This window comes from Mixophyes fleayi, chromosome 2, assembly GCF_038048845.1.
Source record: "Mixophyes fleayi isolate aMixFle1 chromosome 2, aMixFle1.hap1, whole genome shotgun sequence".
NCBI lineage: Eukaryota > Metazoa > Chordata > Amphibia > Anura > Limnodynastidae > Mixophyes > Mixophyes fleayi.
This window is the reverse complement of record NC_134403.1, coordinates 351534666-351561642: the sequence shown is the minus strand read 5'-3', so window position 1 is coordinate 351561642 and position 26977 is coordinate 351534666. Positions and strand designations below refer to the sequence as shown.

At 40.8% G+C, this 26977-nt stretch overlaps 1 protein-coding gene and 1 long non-coding RNA gene across 2 annotated transcripts in view; one reads left to right on the top strand and one right to left on the bottom strand.

Moving 5' to 3' along the window:
* The window catches only part of APP (amyloid beta precursor protein), a 183888-nt gene extending 157334 nt beyond the window's left edge, over positions 1–26554 (bottom strand). The window contains exon 1 of the mRNA XM_075198369.1: positions 26330–26554. Within this exon, the coding sequence (XP_075054470.1) occupies positions 26330–26383 (54 nt within the window). The 5' untranslated portion in view covers positions 26384–26554. The remainder of the gene's footprint in view (positions 1–26329) is intronic.
* Positions 1–26977, top strand: part of LOC142139481 (uncharacterized) — a 928167-nt gene that overhangs the window by 403407 nt on the left and 497783 nt on the right. The window lies entirely within an intron of this gene.

Genomic DNA, 26977 nt, shown 5'->3' with positions numbered 1-26977 from the left:
TCCAAGAGACCAATAATAAACATCAGCATGTTCAGTAACACACATCAGCAGATTGACAGATGACTGGGTTGGGGCAGCACATACTCCTTTCATATTAATTGAAGAGAATCAAAATACCTGTTTTATCTGAAATTAACTATTAAGTCAAGCGAATCATTCCAAGAATGTAAACTAAGGAATGAAATACTCTTGGTTACTTAAAAAGGGATTGCAAAATAATTTCTGCAAATACCACTAGACTGTAAGCTCTGAGCAGCAGGTCTATCGCTCCCCTCTGTCTCATGCAGGGGAGGGCTGGCAAATATTATCCTGGGGGGCAACACTTGACTCAGCAGCCTATTAGGAACATTTTAAAGGCAGGAAGCCCAGTGGGCCAGCCCAAGGTAGCCCACTATTGGACTGGCCCGGAGGGGGGGGGGGGGGGGATTGGGCGGCTCATGCCTGCACCAGCTCTGTTTTTAAGTATGATCTGCATTTTGTATAATTTGCAACTGGTTATCTAGAGCTGCTGCATTTTATGACGCCTTAAAATTTAATAATGATGATAATACACTGTAAAGCTAGGTACACACTACAGGGTTTTTGTCCAAAACTCGGCTCAACCAGCCGACATACGACCGCTCGTTCGAAAGTCGGGTCAGTGTGTGTAGTGACACGATGGAAGAAAGTCTGCCCAAATGTACGACTGTCGCCTCATTTGGTTGGTCGTACCGTTTAATATTTTCGCTCCAATCTCGTTTCCGCTGTGTAGTGTGTATAAACTTCCGACCGATCCACAACAGCAAGTACGAAATTACAGTCATTGCTCACGACAACATGGCTGTAAAAGGTCGCTAAAGGGACGTCCGCTCTTCCCTTTACCGCCTATAACAAGGCTAGCGTGTATGCAGTCCATGGACCGAGCGATCGGATGTCAAATCGATCGGCATAAAAAGTTGGTGGAAAATTCTGTAGTGTGTACCCAGTTTTAAGTTACGTACATTAAAATACAGTGCTCGTTAGAGAATATGTAGCTTGAAGTCACTTCAGCGAAGCTTTGAGATGTGTTCGATAATGCTTCTGTAAACTGCGCTACAGGATAGTGTACTATGTACTTTACATTGTGCTTTGAGTGGTGCTCCTATAGAACTTCCTTATATTTCAAAGAGCATTAATGACTAATTTCTGCAGCAACATAGATATTGCTACAACACCGCGCTCGGCATGTGTGTACAGGACCATTCTCTTACATTACTTCTTGGAGCCCCAGTGTAACATAGCGTCTACGAGGCTTTAAAGCATTAAATGCCTGATGTCAACGGCCATCTGGAGAAATCCTTAACAGTGGAGTGCCAACCCCTTCAACATGACATTGTTCCTGGACCCGACTATAAGACCGTTTACAATACTCACCTTCTGTGCAGACCAAGAATAGGTTCGGAGAATGGAACCCACCATACTACTTAAGGGAAGTGGTAACCATAATATAACAGACAGGGTGAGTACCTTGCCTCAAGCACCATGTTAGGAAAGGCAGTGGGCATACATATATGAACAGCCTCCACCCTTAATCCTGCAAGCTGCTTGTAGCAGTCAGTATATGTCACTGCAGCAAAGTGCAGAATTGTAACTGCAATATACATCCTTGGCATAGGCAAACCAAGGGGGGGTTTTCCTAGTGCCTGGAATCCCCCCCTACAAGCCTGTGGCACTGTATAATTGAGGTGGCTGGACCCTGCCCCCGCTTCACACGGCTCTGCTTGAAAAGGGAGAGCTGCGTGCACCTAACAGTAGTGCATGCAGCATTGCCCATGTATATTATAGGAAGAGTTGGAGAGCAACCAAGCACTGTCTAATATTATTGCCACACCCCCATGCATGCTGGTCACGCCCACTGGTGGCCTGGTGTGAAAACCCCCCCTCTACAAATCCTGCGTTTGCCCCTGCTTGGGTCCACAGTGTGAAACCATCCACAAACTAGTCCTGTTGCATTTTTACTCTTTACATAGAATTGCGCACTGTGGAAGGCTTGGGCAAGCCTCGACTGGTAACTAACCACCAACACAAAACAATCATGAAAGTTGGACTTGCCTGATAAGCATTTTTAATTTCATTACTGGCTTTCATTATTAAACATTTTAGGGGGGGGGGGATGGGGGGGACACTGCAGATGTTCTAAGACAAAAGTATCTAAAACAAATTCATAAGTTTAATTCAATATAGTTATCTTTTTAGTTCAGCAAACAGAACAAGTTGTTGCATTTTTGGTAGCAGACATTTTTTATTTTTATTTTGCAATGTTAAAAAAAACATTTCTAAGGTGAATGAAAGGATAATTCCCCCTAAAGTTAATTTTAAGCTATTCAACCCCTCCCCATTAACTGTGCAGCTCCTGAAAAGAGCAGGACATCATGAAACAAGGTAAATAGTAGGGACAGGATTTGAGGACACAATGGGAGGAGCTGCACACTGTAACACATTAGTCATACTAGAAACAGGTATATAACTGTTAGTGGCTCCAACAACGGCAGCGGTTTATGGAGCGTGACACAAAGTACAATATGTGTAATAGTTTGCACTGGAAGATTGAGTAGAGGCAATCTGTTTTAGCAGCGCTGTCAACGATCACTGAGGTTAGATACTTAAAATGGAATATATAACCATCAAGAATTTTCATTTATATGCTTTTATAAACATGAGCTGCTATTTGATTAAGCAACAACATTTACGTACAGAAGTAGCTCATCTTCATTTCACAAAACGTCAGCTACACAGGGGGCCGCCATTCTTGTGGGCTGAGCTAATGTTCAACCTATACCAGTGATGGATAACCTGTGACGCTCCAGGTATAGTGAAACTACAAGTCCCAGCATGCTTTGCCAGTAGATAACTAGTTGATAGCTGGCAAAGCATGCTGGGGCTTGTAGTTTCACAATACCTGAAGTGTCACAGGTTATCCATCACTGACCTATACGCTCACTAAGCAATAGTGACTTCGTGGAGGCACGAGGCACTTTGTGTCCCTGCCTCAGCCATGTGACCTGTCCCTGAAGAATCAACAGGCTCAATATAGGCCCCCCCCCCCCCCCGGAGATGTCAAGAGTCTGAACAGCTAGGTGTTAGTATGTTACCTAGCTAACGATAAGACATAGAGAGACTTTAAAAAAGTGGAGTTCTCTTTTAATAATCCTAAAAAGATTCATCAATGGAGATGTCCAAACGACCATAAACAATTGACTTGTAACATCTCTGTATTGTTACTAAACCTTTCATATGTTATTTTATTTCCGATTACAAATGTTCTGTGTGCACCAGTAATTTGTGCCTGGTTGTGGCTGCACCAACGTCGTCATCATTTATTTATTTATATAGCGCCACTTATTCCGCAGCGCTGTACAGAGAACTCATTCACATCAGTCCCTGCCTCATTGGAGCTTACAGTCTAAATTCCCTAACATACAGACAGAGAGAGACTGAGGTCAATTTAATAGCGGCCAGTTAACCTACTAGTATGTTTTTGGAGTGTGGGAGGAAACCGGAGCACCTGGAGGAAACCCACGCAAACACGGGGAGAACATACAAACTCCACACAGATAAGGCCACGGTCGGGAATCAAACTCATGACCCCAGTGCTGTGAGGCAGAAGTGCTAACCACTGAGCCACCGTGCTGCCCAATGACAAAGCACCATGTCTGCCGAGCGCGGTGTAATACAGGCCTGGACAACCTGTGTCTCTCCAGGTGCTGTGAAACTACATGTCCCTGCATGCACCTTGCCAGCTATCGGCTGGGGTAGTAAATGTATCAAGCTCAGAGTTTTCCGGCGGGTTTGAAAAACCAATCAGATTCCAGCTATCATTCTACAAAATGATAACTAGAATTTGATTGGTTGCTATAGGCAACATCTCCACTTTTCAAACCCGCCGGAAACTCTTGATACATTTACCCCTTTGCGTCCAGGCCTGGTGCAATGCAATGTAAATAAGAGCAGTGTATCAAAACACTAGGCTGGATGGGCCACAAGTGTTTTTGAGCAAAAGGAGACATCACAAATATTGAGCACCCCTGAAGTATGCCTTAAATTTGGTACCGCCTCTAGACACCATCAAAATAGCAAGAAGTCTTCTGAAGTTCAGTAAACTAATGTCAGAGGAATCCGCTATATATAGGATGAAGCCAAGACAGGTCTTGTTATTTTTATTCAGTAGATGTTATATTTATCTGTCTGACAAGTACGTATGTACGTCTGTAATGCATCATATTGGTACAATACAAAGTGATTGCACAGAGAATGTTTGTGTGAAACTTCCTTTGAGAAGATTTTCAACGCGCGGTGCAGAAACAGCTGCGATGCTGGTTGGCAGCAGAAAGACGTGAAGGCATTTGGAAGCAGCTACAGGATGTAGGTGTAACAGGATCACACAGACACTTGATCTACCATTTCCAAAACAAGACTCTTCACACAGGGTGGACCGCAGAACACATTGGCAGACAGATACATAAGATGTTATATACACATAGGTGAAAAAAAAAGGGGCTTTCCACTCTTACCCCACACTAGGACATTGCAAGGGGCCTCTTCCCTCGGAGCTACACCAGTTTGCTGAATTCAGCAGGACCCCAGTACTTACTGGAACCAATGACCTCTATAACAATGTGTGACAACCACAGAGACAGGAGCAGAGATGAACGCAGGTTTCTGATTGGACAACTACTGCAGCCATTTACAAGGAGCCAGTGGGTATCTCTGTTGTCCTAAAGCATCAGATCAGTGATCCAGCAGTCACAGTAAATACGTCTACTATGTAGATGACAGTAGGTGTAGTGGAAGGAACCCAATGATATACTAGTGCAGGAATATGCGGAAACCTCTTAACCATTTTCCATCTTTTAATAAATGATAAAAGTTAAGTGTAAGAACTTGTTTCTCTTTTCTTTAAATCAGATACTTTTTTTAAGGAATTTTCATTCACACATAACAAAAAAAAGATCAAGGGGTATATTTACTAAACGGCGGGTTTGAAAAAGTGGAGATGTTGCCTACAGCAACCAACCAGATTCTAGCTTTCATTTATTTAGTACATTCTACAAAATGATAGCTAGAATCCGATTGGTTGCTATAGGGAACATCTCCATTTCTTCAAATCCGCTGTTTAGTAAATCTAGCCCCAAGTGTAAGAACTTTACTTTGAATTATGTGAATTGTATGAAGTATATTCTCTTATGGTAACCCACCGCCACTTAGACAGGGGCCTGCAGTCACTTACAATACAGCATAATATGGGAAAGTTTTGCACTTATTATATGAACTAATTTACCACAAAAAAACGGTGTCAAATTGACAGAGCAAATGCACTTTGTTGGCTGCAATTCTGAAAGATTCATGGGTAAAGAATTGTTCACCAATAATGTTTTGCATAGAGCCGCTTGGTGATCCTGGACCATATTTTGTATTGTTAAGTACGAAGTTGCATCTTCCAACAGGAACCAATTTCCTACCAGTCTACTTCATATATAATACCAGAACGGCCATACAAAGGCCTCTCTTACCCCAAGAAGCGGCAGCCCCACCTTCCTTGGCACCAGGCTTGAGAACACACATAGCTGTGAATGGAGCCATTTCCTTTATAAATACACATCTACACTCTAAGTGCTGAGGGCAGCTGCCAGGTTGTAACGTAGCTGCCAAATCTGCTCCTGTTGCAGCTGAAGCTTGCGATATACTTGTCACCACAAGGAAGTGTGGAGAGGGAACAGAGAATCATGAATCGTGGTGTAGATTCTACAGGCGGCAGGAACTGAACAATGTTCTCAATGAACACAGTGACCTCTGAGGACATTAACTCCGAGGAATGAATGGCTTAGGCCAGGGGCATAGTCAGACCGTAGAGAGAGGTGCACTTCATGTCAAAGTCAGTTCTGCGATACATGAGCCATAAATCTGACGTAATAAATGACAATATGCATTATAATTCAAGACTAGGGGGTATATTTACTAAACTGCGGGTTTGAAAAAGTGGGGATGTTGCCTATAGCAACCAATCAGATTCTAGCTTTCATTTATTTAGTAATTTCTACAAAATCACAGCTAGAATCTGATTGGTTGCTAAAGGCAACATCTCCACTTTTTCAAACCCGCCGTTTAGTAAATCTAGCCCCAGAAGTACAAACCATTTCTCACTTTGTGTTTAGCACAGGGGAATGTAAGACGCAGTTGTATGCACAGGCTATGGGCATACACACTCTCATATGTTCTGTTCAGTCTAGAGCTGACCGCCACCATGACACTTGTGGCTTGCCACCTCAATGCTATTGTATTGAGAGAGGAGTATCATACCTTTATAATAATAAGCTCTGGGAGGAGATAAGGGGATTGCGGGGGAGGGAGGGGGGGGGGGAAGAGAATTAAAACAAAGACAACTGTACTGAATGATCTCTTAGTATATTCCCAACAATAAGTTAAAAATTGTGTACATTGCTATAGGCCAGTGTTGGCTAACCTGTGACACTCCAGGTGTTTGAGAAACTACAAGTCCCAGCATGCTTTGCCAATATATAGCAGTCTATTGCTGGAAGGCTATGCTGGGACTTGTAGTTTCACAACACCTGGAGTTTCACAGGTTAGCCAACACTGATATAGGCAAAGCACCATTGTTTCACAATTTACTTTTACACTGCCCAATTACTCCCGAATCTTTGCTAGTATGTGGCTAGCTTTACTCCCAGCCCAGTCAGTGGGTTGCTAAATATAGTGAGGGGCAGTACTACATGCTGAGACTTGTAGTTCCTCATACCATCCACGCGTTGTCTAAGCCTGCTCTGCAGCATGGCCCCAGCCTGTTAGAGGTTCCCTAAGGACAGTGTACAGTGCTGTGAGATAAGCAGTATGTACAATGGCCTGTATAGAATGATATCAAATCTCCCATTTACAGATTGCTGCCAAGTGAACACACTGAGGTCTGACATCCAGTATTTATTGTGGATGAGTGAACCAAAGTATTGTCACTTCATTAGGCTGTAATGTAAGCCCACAAATAAATGTGCTTACAAAGGTCTTATTCAGCTTTATTTTAAATTAAACAATATGTACTGAGTAATTGATATGTGCCTATCAAATGCCTTTTTAAAGGCAAGTAACTACAAGATAAACCGATATTGGAGGAATTTAAGCCGCTGAGCTGGTATTTCCTACAACATTCTGCTTAACTTTTATTTAACGTCCCATAGATCTGTACAACGGGGGGATGTAAAGTAGAACACTGTGACTATAGACAAGGGATTGCATATCCCTAATCAGGCCTATTTTTGGACAGCCCATTCTCTTTCAATAGTGAAAAAAAGAAAACAACTAACACAACTGTTACAGTAAGCAAATTCACCGCTTAAAGCTTAATTTTCTTATATAGATATGTCAGGCTTTGATAAATTTGTATTTGTTTTTATTTGACACAATGTTACAATGCGGCCAGAACTTTAAGGATAAGGACTGTATCCATTTATACGGGTTTATTATGAAAATGTTTTATTTGTACTAATAAATTATGGCTGCGCTTGCGAATAGCTGACTTGGTTACCATGGCAAAATCTGTGAACTGTTTTTAAAGGTTATACAATATCCAGGATGAACCGAAACGATGGATTAAAAGAAACACATTTATTTGCATTTAAGAACCCCCCTTGGATGTCAATTCCATTTGTTAATCCAACCTCTAACAGCTGACCCTGTTTGAAAAGCACCTGGGCAGTAAGTTTAATACAAGACTGCCCTTTCTCCAATAAATTATATCACATTGTAAATAATATTGATACTGTAGAACACTACTAAACTACGGTATCAATTGCTTAGGTAAGACATCCTAAAAAGTACATTAATATTGGATAAACCCCTTGGGTAAGTGTTATTGACGTATTTAGGGTTGTCGGTATAGCCATGCAAAGAGTCACAAGACAGGAAACGTAAATCTTTTTTTATAAAAACGACGTGAGTAGCATCAAGTAGGCCGGTGTGTGTGTGGACGGGACTTAAACCTTTTCTATAAAATAATACTTCACCTCAACAAGGAATACTACTGCTGCGGTGTGTTAGGACTCTTTAAACGGTTAAGTTCTATATTCCGTCCTCATCTAATGGTCATGAATATTAATATTAAAGACCTAACGTTAACAATAGGTCTTCAGAGGAAAACACTGGGGGCGGGTGGTGGGAGAATGAACACTGCATTTCCTTCCAATCCCCTGCACACTCTTGGGACATTCGACTAAACAGAAAACGTCCAGGTCAATCCCATATATTTTAAAAGTGATTCTCTGCTGATTTCCCGCGTGCATGCAGCGTGAGAGCAGAGAGTCGATAGAGCATTGGTGCAGAAGGCTTGTGCATTAGATCGGAAGAACAACCATTCTAACTACTCCCAGATGCAATTTGAGGGGAGGGACGGAAGGGAAATAGACAGACGTGTTGGTTTGGGTTCTAACACAGCTTGAAAAACGCAGCTTGGATCCCTGCTAAAATAGAGATCATTGATTCCTATTGTAAAGTCTCCTGGACAAAACCATGTTACAATGCAAGGGGTGCAAATTATGTTTCTGTTTTGTACATAAGTTAAATACTGACTGTTTTTTCATGTAGCACACAAATATCAACTTTAAATTTCAGTGTATAAATAAGTTATCAAGTATTTGTGTGTTACATGAAAAAACAGTCAGTATTTAACTTATGTGCAAAACAGAAAACTAATTTGCACCCCTTGCATTGTAACATGGTTTTGTCCGGGAGACTTAAATAATAAGTTTCTTAATTTAAGATCCTTAATGAATCAGGCCCATGGCGTCTCAAGGGCTTGGAAAAGTGACGGTATGTACAGGCATTACTATACATGTCAGTGGTCTATCTTATAGCTGCAATAGTGAATTTCGCTCCAAGCAAGGCAGGTTAACCAGGTAGAGCTTAGTGACAGTGGGTGTGAACTCTGGGGTGCATACAGGGGACATCCACACAGGTAGCACACACATTGAGAAGAAATAAAAGGTGCTTTACATCTTCCTCAAGCTCATTGCTAGGCTTATGTGTCCACCAAGCCCCTGAACTACAATCCCTTAATAATACAATCCTTTACAGGTCCCAGGGGTCGGTTTATCCAACATTCTAAACAGAAGAATTGGAGGAGTTGCCCATAGCAACCAATCATATCCTAGATATCATTCATCAGATAAAAGATTGCTAGAATCAATAAATCCACTGTGGACACCAGCAGCCTGGCAAACCGTGCATTCATGGAAAGTGGAACTTCATTTTTTAGAATTATTTTTGGCTGCTCTCCAACCTTATTTAGATGTCACTGGGACTTCAGTAATGTCAAATCCACCCTCTATTATCCCGTTCATGCCCACAAGAAGATTAGCAGACAGAGATTGGTAAGAGGCGTTTGAGAAGTGATCAAGGAATTATGGAAGAGAGCCAAAAGCAAGGACTATGCAGGCAAGCTAACATCTGCAAGGAGGCAGGAAAACTTGTGGAACAGCAAAAGTAATATTTCGCTTATGTGAATGCAAAGGAAGAATAATATTAGGGATTGGACGCCTTTTTAGAGTGAAGAAGAAATCACCCAAGGTAGCGATTACATGTATGACTTAGCAGCAGCAATGTCCTTTAATGTCCTTGATGATGACTGATTAAATATATATATATATATATATATATATATAATGTTTTGAGAAATATTTCTATTGGCAGTAATGCATGCACATCTTGTCTGGCTCCTCTAAAGATCCTACTGGTTCTCAGATTCATGCGACTCCAAAAATATATTTTTTTATTTGCATTAAATACAGTGGTGCTGGTAGAAAAGAACCAAGGCTACCTTAACAGAACAATCGATGTTCCCAGTCTGCAAAACATTGTTAAATGATCACTAGTCATTGACTATATCACACCTAAATGTTGGTATAATTCCCATAAGACTGATGATGCACACCTGGATTATTATTTGACATATGGAAGATAACAGCCATTCCCCCTGCATGAGTATACCCCTAATCCATATAGGGCACTTTCTATACTCAATTTGAACACTACTAGAATGCAAATCTGAAAATAAAAATTTGAAAAAATTCAATGTGCTAAGCACAGAGCAGATCTATGAAAGAACTTGGCATTTCCAGCAAAACAAAGGATTTTCCATCTTGTGTTGCTATCTGTCTCTATGGCTTGAAATGGTGATGAATTACACAGCTAGGATTCCAAAATGATGACACAGCAGCTAATTATACAATACTGACGACAGATCCCAACACCCAGTGTCCAGCACTGAGCACATTAATATATATTGGCCCAGAATGAAATTGTAATTGCAATAGTCCGAGAGTAAATTAAACAGATGCTTGTTCGAATGAAAGGCTCATATTACTTATTACAAAATCTTGTGGACAAAGCATTGAAAAGCAATCACCAAGGGGTATATTCAAAAGTGGAGATGTTGCCTATAGCAACCAATCAGATTCTAGTTATCATTTATTTAGTACATTCTACAAAATGACAGCTAGAATCTGATCGGTTGCTATAGGCAACATCTCCAACTTTTCAAACCCACAGTTTATTAAATATACCCCTAAGAAAACATATTTGGTCACAGGTAATAACTATGTCATGGCAAATATCTGAAAAATACACAACTCGCAACCAGGGCCCAAAATGATAAAGCAGTTCACGTACAGGAAAACCAGAATTTGCTGTAAATGTGCACAGTGGCAGCCATATTGTGGGGTGAATCTAAACGGAGTCTATGAATTCACTATGAGTTAGCATAATCACTGAAGCATTAAGTATTTCAATAATAGCACCATTTCTGAGTGAATTTGAAGGATATTGGTTGAGTTCACAACATGGCTGCTTCCATTGTGACTAAGGCATACTTGCCAACTCTCCCGGAATGTTCGGGAGACTCCCGAAATTCGAGTCGGTCTCACGGACTCCCGGGAGAGCAGGAAAGTCTCCCCTATCCAGCAACTGTCTAGCCTAAATGCCGCGAATTGCAGTGAATCTCGTCATTATGGCCCCAACCCCTGCGACAAAACGGCATTTCCATCGCGGGGGCGGGGTTAAAATGACACGTTTGGCTGCGCCCTGACCCCTCCCGCCCTCTAGTCACGCTCCTCTCCCGGACTACAGTTGCCGAAAGTAGGCAAGTATGGACATGGGGATGGTACATTTTAAAGACTGGAAACATATCTGAAAATCCACAGGATTCAGACAATTCATGGAGTCATGGATTGGAGTCATCCTTACAAAATATGACAAGTCATCATCTAATAATAATAATAATAATAATAATAATAATAATAATAATAAATAAGTAGGTTTTGGTCACACAAAATTGAGTTGTGAAAGAAACAAAACTTTCAAATATTTTTTATTTAGATTGTGAGCTCTTTTGGGAGTTCCCCCATTCAGTACATTTCGCTGGTACACTTTGTAGGTGCAGATGGCATAGTACATTATAAATATAAATCATCTTCCATTATATTGTATTATGTATTGTGCATATTTGTATTATGAAGTATTTACTAAAGCAAATTATGCACACATTTTTTGGTGCTGCAGCATAATGTAGCCTTTTAAAATTGCCTTACAGTTTCTCATTAAAAAGAAAAAAGCAAGGCACTCACAAAATGCATTAATTAAGCGGAAAAATTCCACATGAGGTCTCTGCCTCTCCAGGCTTCATCCTTGAATAAGAGAAGCATTGTCCTGGAATATTCTAGAACATGTCAGGTATGTGCTAGAACAGGCTATATAATGTTCAGACACAAAGGGTCATCACAGAATAACATTCTAAATCCCGGTTAATTCCTTGGAACAAGCGTGGTATTTTCTTTTAATATTGTGTTTTCAGGTAACATGATTACTTGGGTTACAGCTGTCATACTCTCCTCTCCATTAACTATAAAAGAAATGATCCTTAATTAAACCCAGTGACATAGCTGTGGTGAAATTAAGAGTGTGAAATCGTCAGTTAACAATATCCGACAAGTTAATAAGAAAATTAATAGATAATATGCTATTTTATTTACCCTGCTGTCTTTCAGCTACGCTGCTAATGCACAGTCTGTAACTGCCAAGTGCACTGTTCTCCCCAGCACCTATTGCCCGGGTGCTCCACTAGGCTGGGCATACTTGCCACACGGCTCTTGGAGCCCAACAGAGTCCTATTATAATAGAATAAACCATTTTTTTCTCCTAATAGAACAGGCACTATGTGAGCACTGCAGCCAGCAGTGTGTGTTACACCACTGACCACCAGTCTGACCAGTCCTGGCAGGTGTGGGCAATAACCGCCAACATTTTTCATTATTATTGCAAAGTATTACAACAGCCCCCACCCGGCTGCTTCTGAATGCCACCCGGCTGGCAAAATTGTCTACGGAGAACACTGAAGTGCCTTGTCCACAATTCTACACCTTACCTCCGTGAACCATACAGAAGGGAGAGGGGAGAGCAGCATGTATGTGTAATGATGGGGACATGAAAATCATTAAAGGATTTTCACCAGTTTGGTGAAAAATTGTAATAAATTAAACTGTGCAAATGAAAATAAATCTATCTATATAGGGTTTTATTTTTACTTAATACTTCAATAAAAGTTCAATAATGTATGGCACAAAGTATTCAGCACAGGGAACCTACTATACAGCTTTATTATTAATCAATGGAGCGGCCATGTTTCTTTCACAACTGAGGTAAATTGAGATACTGTATTGGATTACTGTAATAGAACATAATGAAAAGCAGGAAAGAAGGTAATGTTGCCCATAGCAGCCAATCGCTTCCAGCCATCATTGACATTAACTGGGCACAGTTTAGAAGATATAAGCTGCTATGGGCAATACCACTATTTTTCATTTGCAATAGTTCACATTCAAAACTGGACATTTAAAATGCCACATAGACTAGATATAGGCATGGTATCCCAAGTAACGTAATTTAAGGTGAAATAAAAAAAAAACAATATGTCTGAAGTGACGTGGTTGATAATACATTCCAAAATGTGTAAAACAGAGCAATACACAGAAAAGCAGGACATTTTAGAAGAGGGTTTAGACTGGAGAACAGAATATTGATGGCACAGACAATATTTCCTCAGCTGAAGACAGTCATCTTCATAACAAGCAATGATTTAAATCTCTGGAGCATCATTAACAGAGGACAGAGATCAACCAGGCTGGCATTTTGTCAGACATCAAGTCAAGAATAAATGTCTCCTGCACATAAGCAAATTACAGGGACTCTTGGAACCACAGAAGTGCCTGTTCAGCGAAAAAAGCCTCAGAATTCAGAACACATCTGCATAAAAATAACATTAAAAGGAGCAGAATCCTCAGAGTAAAACTTTTTCATCCGTCTGGTCATCAAATACAACCTTATCATCACTGTTTCCTTAGATGAAATGTGTGTAAAATTTAGGGCAGGAATAATAAAAAGCACACAAATGAAATGTTAACATAATGGAGTCTATGGGGTATATTTACTAAACTGCGGGTTTAAAAAAGTGGAGGTGTTGCCTATAGCAACCAATCAGATTCTAGCTGTCATTTTGTAGAATGTACTAAATAAATGACAGCTAGGATCTGATTGGTTGCTATAGGCAACATTTCCACTTTTTCAAACCCGCGGTTTAGTAAATATACCCCGATGTCGTTTGTGAAAAGGTGTAACTACATAGAGTCTTCTATTCACTAGAAAGCCATTGTTTTTGTCTCTGTATCACACGCCCATTATCTCTTCCCAAACCCTCCTATCAATTTTATTTGTGTGTGAGAATCCTCAGACTAACCACGAATAGTATTAATGCCTCTATTTGTGTAGGTTAAAGGGCCAGTTTAAACCATGTTAAGGCTACAGCTTTAGATTTCAATTTTTACTTTCATGACTATCAGATTGTGATGTGTGTGCCGAGGTGATTGAGGATGGCATGGGGGAGATTGTTACACGTCACCCTTCCTCCTAATCACCTGAACAGCTGTGGCGGAAGGTAGGTTCAAAATGGGGGTTGGAGGCAAGGAATCGGGATACTACTGATGTTATGGATATACAGCCCACCAGTGTTGATTTTCCCAGCTATCACACTCATCCTACCGAAAGCCACCATCACATTACTGCGCCCTTATAAAAAATATTCCAATCATCATAGCAATACAGAGGTACCCCATCGGTCTGCTAGCTATGGAGGATGGAGTTTGTAGATCCCTTACCTAAAGAAAATATTGAAGGCACAAAACATGCATCAAAAGATGTAAGGCAAAAAATATGCTGGCACTTAATAACAACAACAACAATAACACACCATAAAAGTATTTTTAATGCACCATAAAACTGTCATATTTGAGGTCTTGCACCCCATTAACAGCCAGTGGTCAGTCAAAATAATAACAGTCTGGTTCAAAAGAACAATTATTTTGATAATTACAGTATTTTGCTACCAATTGATGTTTGAATTGTGACAAAAATACAGTTTTTCGTTAACTGGTTTGATTTCTATTGCCATTTGCTATAGTGCTGCGCTGTTCATTCAACGTGAGAGGCTGCAAAGCGTAAACCAATAATTGAATGTAACAGGCTCTCCCTCTTGCAAGGAGCAGAATATAACTGAGCTACAATGAAAATTTGTCAAGGTGACCTTATATTCATAGTAACTGCAGGCATCTGCAATTTACCAAAAATATGGGTTACTGCAACGCAGGATAGGGTGACTGCTAAATACATGTGTACAGGCCCCTAATAGCTCCAGGTGTCCACAATATTTAGGAGTGCTGAGCACAGCCCCAAAATAGATGTAGTATTACAGAAAAGTAGCAAAAAAACCAAATAAAATACAATGCTTCAGTATTTCACAGTCATCATTGCATGTGACTTTACTTAAAAACAATATATGCTGAAAAAATATTGTATTATAGCGCAGATGCTCAATTTGTGGATGAGGGACCTGTTTCTGGGGTCCCCTGATTGCCAGATATGTGAAACATTCTATTGGGATCTGTCTCTTTTGGGGTCCCAGAATAATGGAACATAGATCCTTAGGGCCCCAGTACATTTTCTCTCAGCTATAAAAAAGTTAAATCCCTACTGTTTTATTATATTATTATTATTATTATTATTATTATCAACATTTACTTACATAGCCCCAGCATGCACCTCAAAGCTTTACAATTGAGAAAAATGTAGTCATGAGACAAGACTAAAGGGGGAGATTTATCAAACCTTCTGTTGCTCACATCAATCATTATTAATAGCTAGAATCTGCTATGGGCAACAGCTCCACTTTTCCATTTTAGATGTTATGATAGATCTACCCCTAGGAATTAACAAGCAGACAATGAGGTAAAAGTCTCATCTCCCAACTGTCCTGGAATTCGGATAAACATCCTGATCCATGGGACAGTTGTGAGAAATGCACAATGGTTATAATGCACTCATCTCCTACATACAACATACTTACCTACTTTCTTCAGCTCTCTTCCGGGAGCCAGCCAGTGGAGGGGGGCGTGAGGGGGCGGGGCGGCCAAAATCGCGTCATTTCGGCCCCGCCCCCTGTGACGTCATGACGCAAATTGCGTCATTTGACAGCGGGGGGCGGGGCTAAACGCCGCGATTCATCGGGAATCGCGGCGTTTGGGATCTAATTCTGCCCACTTCACTAGGAAGTGGGCACTTCCTAGTGAAGTGGGCAGAATTCGGGAGATTGCCACACTCGCCCGGGAGTCCGGGAGACTCTCGCAAAATGCGGGAGTCTCCCGGACATTCCGGGAGAGTTGGCAAGTATGACATACAATCTAGACTGGCATTGAACCAATATTAATTATAATCAGGCCACCAGTTAATTATAAACAAACAGTGTAAATCCCCCCTTGTGAGTCACACAGTCGAAGCAACAATTTTGTGGGCTGTGCCATTCAATATACAAGGAATCACCAAAATGCTAAATATTCTGGGTTTTTTGCACAGATCAACCTAAAATAAAGGGGTATGTTTATTAAACTGCGGGTTTGAAAAAGTAGAGATGCTGCCTATAGCAACCAATCAGCTTCTAGCTGTCATTTTGTAGAATGTACTAAACAAATGACAACTAGAATCTGATTGGTTGCTATAGGCAACATCTCTTCTTTCAAACCCGCAGTTTAGTAAATATTCTCCCAAATGTTTTTGTTTGGGGTTTTTTTTAAATGAAAATAAAGCTATACTTTAGCTATGAGTAATGCGTTCCCTTAAAATAGAAAGTTAAGACTAAAAACACCAGTCATGAAAAAAAGCACAAATTATACATAAGTGCTGCAGTATTTCTACAGAATATATGGATGCAGGGAACAGTCAGTTTACTTGACTCTTGGTAATGTAGGCAGAATCCAAGTGTATAATTTATATTTTAATAAACACAATAAAAGGAGCGATCAGGGGGTAAAACAGCAGTTTCGTGGCCGTATTCCACCCATTTTGAAAAGAAATGTTTGCCTGTGCATTATTATTTGATAGTAATGAATTAAGGGTGACCAGTCTGACAGGGTTTTTGTATTGATTTTACATGCTCTGTCTCTCCAGCGCCCATCCCCTCTTAAAGGTCACAGATCCTGGGACTGGAATTGGTGAGATAAAATGTACTACTGGTGACAGGCCCTCTCTAGAGGATAGGTTCACCACTGAAAGGTTAGCTCGGGGTGGTGTTTGCTGAGATAATCTAAAATAAGGCACTTGAGAGGGGCACGGACACCAGTCCTGCTTGTTTTAAACAGACTGAGCAGGAAAAGAATGAAATGCATTGTGGGAGCATGTGGGGAATACAGCCTGAACTACACGGTGGCAGAGTGGTTAGCATTGGTGTCTCACAGTGCTGGGGTCAAGGGGGCCTATTAGTAGTCTGTATGTTCTTTCCGTGTCATACTTGCCTACTTTTAGGCACTGAAGTCCGGGAGATCCTGGACAGAAGGCGTGATTAGAGGGTGGGGCGCGGTCAATCGCGTCATTTTCGCCCTGCCCCCCACGCCGAAAATGATGTTTTGATGCAGTGGGCGGGGCCAAAATGACACGATTCACTGCAAATTGCATTATTCTGGCCAGGTATTTGTCAGATGCGGGAGACTTGTCTGTTCTCCCGACCGGGATTTCGGGAGTCTCCCGGACATTTCGAGTGAGTTGGCAAGTATGGTTTACGTGGGTTTCCTCTAGATGCTTCGGTTTCCTCCCACACTCCAAAAACATACTGGTGGGTTCATTGGCTTCTGACAAAATGCACCATAGCGTGTGCGTGTGGCTGAAAGCAGAGACTGGGGTGTATGGTTAGTTATTCTCTGTGCAACACTGTATAATATGATCAGCGCTATACAAATAAACAATGATAATAATGATCTCATTAAATTACACTCAGAACTATTTTTTAGCTATCCTTTAAGCATTGCTACAATAAAAGACCTATAGCTTTACGCAGCGAAAAAAAAAGCCAAAACATTGTCTTCAAAGTATTTACCCAATCGAATGTCACCTTACAATTTGTTATGTTAGGACCATCTATAAAACTCAAAACCAAATAGCTGATTTCAATCTAAAAATTAGTTTTACTGCAGCCATAAATTCAGTTTTAGCGCCTTACGAACAGGCTGACAAGAAGAACAAGTGCGTGGAAGGCTTGCGGGGTCTGTATGTGGTCTTCCATAACACTCCCACATGAACACTACTTGTGAACAGCTGCATAAGTGTTACAGCAAGTTCTCTGTCTATACAACTTGCAGATTCCCCTGGCAGGTGTGTCCCCAGTCACTGCCTCTCACAAACGTGTCAGAGAACCCACATACAATGCAAAACACCTAATGATCTGAGGTTTTCTGCTCCAACTTATTCTACTTTCACATCCCCTGATTCTTCAGCAGCTATATTTTACACTATTTTAGATTTATTTTTTCATTTGAAGCAGAAAAAAATTAGTTCAACAATAGAATACAATGGCACTGGTTTGCTGTATAGAAAACTTACCACAACGCTAAAATCAACATAAAGGTCTACTTAAAAATGGTAATAGCACCACGACAGCAATGCATTTAATTTCTCATTCTACTTCATGCGCCTAAAATGCATGATAAAACACATAATAACTTGGCTTCTACCGGTGATCACTTACTAGCTGTAGAAATTTGCCAAGTCCTTGTCTGGAAGTCAGACCTTATCAGAAACCACCCGAATTCCCAGGCCATATTTAGGTTTTGTCAAATGTCACATTCCCTTTTTACCATACTACTTTCCCAGAATCTCCGGCAAGCTCCGGAATTTTGAGGAGTCTGCCCAGATTCCGCAGAGGCGGGGCTTAAAGATAACTATGCAAATTGTAAACCACACCCCCAGTTCCCAATGCGGAGAATCACGATAAGGGGGTGGTGCTACTGTAGTGGGGCAAGTATTTCTTAAACACAAGTGGTATTACGGGATTTCTCCCCAACTTCTTTTAGCATCTATCGATTAATATTGTGTGTCTCGTCGGAAATTGTAGGTACGATACCTGAAACAAGCTAGTTTAATTAATTTTACAGCCCCAGCAAAAAGTTTACTGTAAGGCTATATTACAAAATAATAATAATAATAATAATATATTATATATATATATATATATATATATTATATATATATATATATATATATATATATATACACATACACACACATATATATATATATATATATATATATATATATATATATATATATATATATATATATCATCATCATCATTATAACCAACATTGCAACACACCTGTTTATTTAGCTAATTTTGCTTTACCAGCGTGACGAAAGTCTCAGCGTTTTACAGCATTGGTACAGATTGCTACTCACACGTTTCTGAATGTCTATTTACATTTCCAATTTACACGGTGCAATGGAAAGACACAAGTACAACCAGCCGAAACCTTATAGTGTCACAAGCACCTGAGTACAAAGACTCCATAACTCTCCTAATGTAAGAAAAGTCTCAATAGTCAGATATCAGATTAATCTATGGTCAGCTTGACAAACGGCAAGACTTGAATATGTAGAAAATGCCAACATCAAGTGCTGCACAGTTCAACTTCCGAGCCAACCATCTGATCCTGGCATGTTTGTGTAATGTGAGCACACTGGCATGACACCAGCAGGCTTTAACCCTTCCCGGTCATTGCCGAGCCGAGTCCTTTATATACCCTGGCAGTGTAAGGGTTAAAGGGTCTGTAACTTCACAAAAAATTGTCCTTTGTTTAATCATTCTCAGCACAAAAGAGCGTATATGCTGGAAATAATTGTACATTATCCCACTGAGCGGCTAGGAGCCAACTGGAGGCTGTTGCGCCTGCAACCTCTGGTGTCATTTTCGGTCCATTCCACACCTGGCCACACCCCTACTGAGGTCACCCAGTTGCTTTATCATTACGCTCTACCCCCCCCAGGCAATTGTACTGTGAGAGGATTATCACACTGAATGTCAGGGGGGACCTCTGGGAGGAAGGACATAAAGTCATTATGGGGAAAAACAACAGCAGCCTCTCTATTCAATGTTGAGATCTACAAGCACTAGCGCCATTGCTGAAACTAGGTGAAGTCCTACGATAAGCATATTATTTATACTTTCATCCCTTACATATTTACATTAGACAAATACAACGGGGAAATAATATAGAGCCCATTTAAAAATAGAATAGTGAAAATAGAATAGACATAATAATAACATGAAGAAAACCAGCTACAGACATGTCTACCAATACACAGTATTATTCAGAGTGGCCTTGACTTTCAATTTACACACACACGATATAATTGGGTAATAAAGGTGCGGTGGGCTAAGAAGAAACTGAAGCATTTTCATTTTACACAGAAGCATAGAACATAAAACGGATGAAGGTAATCAGAGCACTATATCCTCACTTTAGCCTTCTCCATACTGCCAGGCTTCTATTGACTGCGTGTGCAATAAACCACAGCATTTGCTTACACCGTATTGATAAAAGCTAATTGCTCTTTGGTTGCTATGGGTTTCTATACATTTTCACACTCCCCACAATGAATCAATGCAAAGATGCAGTAACCACAGCAACCAACTCCACAATTGCTTTCATTGGGGCCAACTTGTACAGGGTCAGTGTAAGCTTATTGTTGATTGGTTGGTTGCTATGGTGACTGCACATTTCTGCCTTTTCACCATATTAGTAAATCACTGGATGTCTCTGGACCTCTGTAGCAGTTTCAGACCTTAGGACTTTGCCAAGTGACCTGTGTGCTTACTGAGGGGACAGAAGGAGCTGAACGATGCATACATCTGAGCAAGGGCACCCTCCCCCTAACATATCCCTTGCTGCATTAAAACTACCTTGGCCATTTGCACCCAAGCCACCTGCCTTCCCAAGCTTATCATGTGACCACAGGGGAAAATAATACGCTGCAGCTAGTAGTCTTACCTAGTCTTCTAAGACAAGTCTAACCCTCCGCTCAAGTGTGTGTGTGTGACTGCTGTGCGCTAACTGCACTTATGTAGAGGCAAGATAGTGCAGCCACTACAGAATACTGTTCACTATTTGTAAACACACTGAAAAGGTAATTATTGTATTTTTATTGCATGTAAGCTAAGCAAGCATTACATCATCATCACCATTTATTTATATAGCGCCACTGATTCCGCAGCGCTGTACAGAGAACTCACTCACATCAGTCCCTGCTCCATTGGGGCTTACAGTCTAAATTCCCTAACACACACACACAGAGACTAGGGGTCAATTTGTTAGCAGCCCATTAACCTACCAGTATGTTTTTGGAGTGTCAGAGGAAACCGGCGCACCCGGAGGAAACCCACGCAAACATGGGGAGAACATACAAACTCCTCTCAGATAAGGCCATGGTCGGGAATTGAAATCATGATCCCAGTACTGTGAGGCAGAAGTGCTAACCACTAAGCCACCGTGCTGCCCAGGAACCTAATAAAGGGGTAAATGTTATCTTGGAAGTATATGGAGATGGCAGCTTACCAAGTGAAATAGTCTTTTTTCACAACTTCATTTTCTCTTGTTTAAAAAAAACAAAACAACAAAAAACACATACTTTAAATACAAAAAAAATTAAAATCCTGAGGAGAAATTGGTTAAGAGCTGAATGCACTGAGTTTGAGCATCTTTCTTTAGCAGAAAAAAAATGAGTATTATGTTTAAGTCCAGCCTATTTTGCAGTTAACAGTATACTTGTATAGCAAGCATATTCCTGAGTGATTTACAGAGACAACTGAACATGTTATCAATAACAGTACAATGACATATGGCAGCGCTAAATAGTATATGGAACTATCACTGGAATATTGAGGAGACATTTCTCTAATCGTAAGAGCGTGAATGCAGCGAATAAAGATAATTAAAATCTACTCAGTGTATAAATGAATGAGGATGCAAATGAAAAAGCAAATGAGTTCTCTAGTAATTTCGTAAAGTTTTCCACATAGAGGAGTGTCAAAAACATGAATTCAATTCTGCTGCGAAATAAGCAGCTAAACAAAGTCACTATACAGTTGTAATAATAAAGACGCTACAAACAAACAAGTATTAATATAACGTTTGCTAGTTGTTTAAGAAGCAGTCAATATTTTGGTTAAGTATTGAGGACCCTTAAGGGTATTTCATTTTTATTTCTTACACAATTATTTCATCTTCATATCACATCTATTTAATTTTAATTTAACATTTCGCTTAGGTAAGGATCAGTTTGGAGTGAGAATTGTAATTATGAATAATAAAGGTTGAATTTTAACCACAGTATTAGTGTGAATTTTAAGAGTGCCTACAAAACAAATTTATTTTTTTATTTCTCTTCTAAAAACATAGAATTTGACGGCAGATAACAACCGTTTGCCCCATCTAGTCTTCCCATTTTTTAACCTATGGTAACCTCAAACCCTATTTGATCCTTAGTACTTTGTTAGGATATCCTTATGTCTATCCTAAGCATGTTTAAATTGCTCTACTGTATTAGCCTCAACCACCTCTGACGGGAGGCTATTCCACTTATCCACTATCCTTTCGGTGAGGTAAATTTTTCTTAAATTTTCTCTGCACCTACTTCCCCCCAGTGTCAGTGCATGTCCTTGTGTTCTAATACTTCTCTTCCCCCCAGTGTCAGTGCATGTCCTCGTGTTCTAATACTTCTCTTCCCCCCAGTGTCAGTACATGTCCTCGTGTTCTAATACTTCTCTTCCTTTGAAGAATGTTTCCCTCCTGCACCTTGTTCAAACCCTTGATAAATAAAACTCTTGAAAACACACACAAATATATATATATATATATATATATATATATATATATATATATATATATATATATATATATCATACCATACATGCCAACTTTTAAGATTATGCCCCCCCCCCAGGAGATCCAGGCATGGCAACATTGTCGCGTCACCATAGATCCACCCCCACTATAAAAAGCCGAAATTTGCGGCATTGAATGGAGGGGCGGAGCTTAATGACACGATTGAGTCCCGCTCCCTCCATTCACTGCCGTGAATTTCGGCAAATGCGGGAGCTTTGGCTACTCTTCCGGGGGGACCCCCGAAATTCGGGAGCCTCCCGGGACTTCCGGGAGAGTAGGCAAGTATGAGATATAGATAGATATATACACACATACACACTCACATAGAAGTTTTTCAGCAACCTCCATTGACCATGACTTTCTCACCTACGGTATGCGGCCTGTGAGATGCTTAAGAACTATGGAGGCTGCCATTTTGTGAGCTCTACAAATATTCATGAGACTGCATCCTATTGTAATGGGGCCTGAAACCCTAGATCAAAAAAGTAATTAGCTGTATTAAACTAGAACAAGATTAGATGGGGGCAATCATACTGTAAATAGTTCAATAAAATAGCTTTAGTCAAAGAACGACTGCAAAATCTGACTGTCAGTGAGGATTAGGTTTTAAGCAAAGGTTCCCCGTTTACAAATGGCAGAGTACATAAAGTAGGGACTACAGAACAGAATAGGAGACACAGAAGAAGGCCTGTACTTTCAACAGGAGGTATTTGTTTAGACCGGCATGAATATGGCTCTGTTTTCTAAATGACAGTATTAATAAACCCTTCAGTACAGCTTGCAGACACAAAGAGAGTCAGTTTTCACTATAATTTAAATGCTGCACAGAATAAGCTGCTCATTGTCCGCATTCACACAGTAAGGAAACGGGGACCTGGAAGACTGCAGCTCACAGCCCTTCCCTCAAGTAATGGCTTCCGATGTGCAATGCTGCAAGTGATGTCTGTGAGGTGGTAGTGGGTCAAGGACTGCTTACACACTACAGCAGGCTCCAGCTGAAAAGGGGGACTACCTCTAGAGATCATCTGAATGCTGTAACCTTAAATCAGCCTCTGCGGCAGATAGACTGCGTATGGTCTCAGACCGGGCAGCTGAGGGACAATTTATGGAGATTAAAAAAAGAAAGCCCTTACCTTAGGAAGAATTACAATACATTTAAAAAAAATATTGCAAATGTAAAAATAAAACTGAAACACACACACATTATATATACATACATAGGCTATTTTAAAACAGCAACCTCAGGATTTTTAAAACAAAAATCCCTGCAGCAGGCTATAAAAAGAGGCTTGGTAATAACTATTTTCCTTGGTTTGTTTCTTCAGGCTGCTGTTAATGATTCGGCAGGGTTCGCACCGTGCCACGTGACTACCATGGCAACCACAGTCACATGGCACATGATGTAGTCAGCAGAGAGGCATTGGTGCTTCCCTCTCAACTCAATCTTCTGTGCACATTACAATAACCTTCCACTCCTCCCCCTTTTGCCATCATATGACAGGCTGAGAGTGAGTCTGTGTATGCTCCTGATTGGCAGCCATACTTGTCTGCCCTCAAGAGAGATTTTTTTAAAAGGCATTAATGATTTGTAGGAGGACAGCCAAGAAAAACAACTAGGATGCATGCTTAATAGGTACTTAACTCGCTGTTTAAAGAATACAATGCTATGTAGGATCGTTGACCTGTATCCCACACAGCTGATGTCAACCATGATGTATTTTCTCATAGTAGAGCAAAGGCCCTATAAAATTATTATATTTATTGTAACTTCAGCTATAGGAAAACAAACAATGGTCAACAAAATAATCAGACAGACTCAACAACCAGAGCGGCTCCATGTGCCTAATAATTTCATCCAGCAAACATTCTATATGTATAGGGGTCCAACGTATACCTATTATTCCTAAGACCCACTCTCTACACATATGTAAACATATATAATACATGTTAATGCATAATAAGGCCAAGATAACAGAGTATTAATGTTTTCTGACAACTAACCAAATCAGGTATCCAGTGGATGTCAGAATCCTCTATAAGAAAAACTGATCGGCCTATACAAAAATATGAAGATGAGCCAAACGTAAAGTCGAATTACCAGCTATTTCTTATATGTTACTTATAGGCGCCTTCCCCTCCTGGGTGTCCTCATTGGCTGCCCCATACAGTCACTTTTCCACGGGCTTTGTGGTCCATCTCATGGTTCCAACCCAAAAAAAACAGGCCTGCGTGATGCTGCACAGGAGCGGTGAACTGGAGGACCAATCAGAAGCCACAAGCACGGAGATGTCAGCTGCTGATTTGTCCCCTCGCTCACATACCACCCCTCCTCTGCAGCCATTATGCCGGTTGTGTATTACAGAAACGGAGGAGCCCCTGGGAGCAAGGGGAGGAGAAGGAGCCGGTCAGTAACATTTAACGGATAGGTGGTAATGCAGCTTTAAATAACAAGCACATTTTGAACCATTGAAAAACCAATAAACGAGGAAACATTCCCAGTTTGTAATAGGATATGTCACATAAATAATGTGCCCTTTATGCAGATCAAAAAGTTGCAAAGTTATAGTTGAAGTAGAATTTAGTTTTTTTTTATCAGACATGTTTTTGTAATGTTGTAGTATACTGAATAACATTAAATTATCTGCAAACCTGCTCGGGTTTATTTCTGCTTTTGCACGGCTGATTTCTTGTACGTCTAAATGACGTCCTTCTAATTAAAGTATCTATTTTCTGCAATCAGTCTCAAACAACTATAATCTTCCTGGCAATTGGACAGCAGGGAAGGGGCCATCTCTTAGCAGAGGATATTAGGTAGCTGGATGTTTGAAGGACTTTTAACCTCAATAGCTGATTTTAATGCAGGGTGATGGCTGGAAGTGAATGGCTTAGAAGGGAATAGATGAATGAAACAGGTTTATATACACCTAGTGGTGGGAGGCTGTCTCCAGGCTGCAGCTCTCCACACTGCTTTTCATTGCAGCAAGGCAGAGACGCCATCTTCCCTGTGTCTTAATCTTCCTTCAGTCAAATCCTTTTATCTAGTGGTTCTTTAAAACCCACCCAAAGGAAGAGCCAGCAGCTAACCGAGACTCCCCTACAGGTATCTAATTATAAACCCCCTCCCTATCATAGACCAAAAAAACAATGTTTTGCACATGCAGTATCTCAGTGGAACACATAACATATCATGTTTACCTACTACCATCCATCCAACACAGACAAAATCATCAACAATAGCGGAAAAGAAATAGAATATTGGGCAATATTGCACGGACTAGCCCAACCAACCCCTGTCAGCAATTCAGAGACCATTTATACATAGGATATCCCTCAGTGAGACACCCACCAGTGGGCAGTTCTGTACAAAAACAGAACATACTGCTTTGATGTCTCAGACAGCCAGACATAGGAGTTTCTATAGACAGGTGGTCTAGAAGCAAATCATATACTATCAATCTACTATATGATAAATAGGTGTAACCAACACATCAGGAGTGTACAAATAAAAGAAAAAATCCCATTACTTTATGCCTTAAGACTGAGTGCATGCAGAACACTCTCACAGGTAAGAATCATGCAACTCCAGCAATAGGAAGAGAATAATAAGCTGTTATGTCAAAAGGATCACATATGGGTTAATGCCAATAGGACTGGTATGGAAAAAAGCTGATGGAGGGCATCAAAGGGTCAATGGAAATGAGACCAGTGCCAACTATGAGGGAGGAGGGCAAGAATGCAGGGTGAGGGCACCAGCAGGTTCTACCCTGAGCACACAGGAGCCCCCTAACGGGGGATGCATGTAATGGTAAGTGGGGGTGTTAGATGTTGTCTAGGTCAGCAGCATCCTGCACCCTTCTGGTGCAAACATGCAGGAAAGATCAGCAGAAGATCCCCAGGGTGATCACACAAAGGACAGTAAGGTGTGATCCAGCCATTACATCATGATCTGCTCTCTCTCTAGCAATGAAGCACAACAGCTCTGCCCTCCCCCATCCCTTTACCTCTATAGCCAGCGCTCCGGCAGCCAGGAAGAGCAGGGTTATATGGGGCAGCATGGCTGCAGCAGAGCCGGGGATGGGAGCCTTAGATCCGCTGTGTCGGGGCTCCCTGGCAATCTGATATCCTCCGGGCTGGTGCTCTGGACTGAGTGGCACAGCCTCGTCCACGGGAGACAAGTCACACACACACACTCTCACATCCACGGGCTGCGTCAGCTGATCCTGCCCACCCTCGTCCGCTAGAGCCCCCTGGTGGCGCGACTCCGGCACTACAGCTGCATACAGTACAATAGTCTGTCAAGGGGAGGGGGGGGGGAGACATCTCTGTTGGATACTTGTGTCTTACTGACATTGTGTCTTATATCTGACATTGTGTCTTATATCTGACATTGTGTCTTACTGACATTGTGTCTTATATCTGACATTGTGTCTTATATCTGACATTGTGTCTTACTGACATTGTGTCTTATATCTGACATTGTGTCTTACTGACATTGTGTCTTATATCTGACATTGTGTCTTACTGACATTGTGTCTTATATCTGACATTGTGTCTTATATCTGACATTGTGTCTTATATCTGACATTGTGTCTTACTGACATTGTGTCTTATATCTGACATTGTGTCTTATATCTGACATTGTGTCTTAC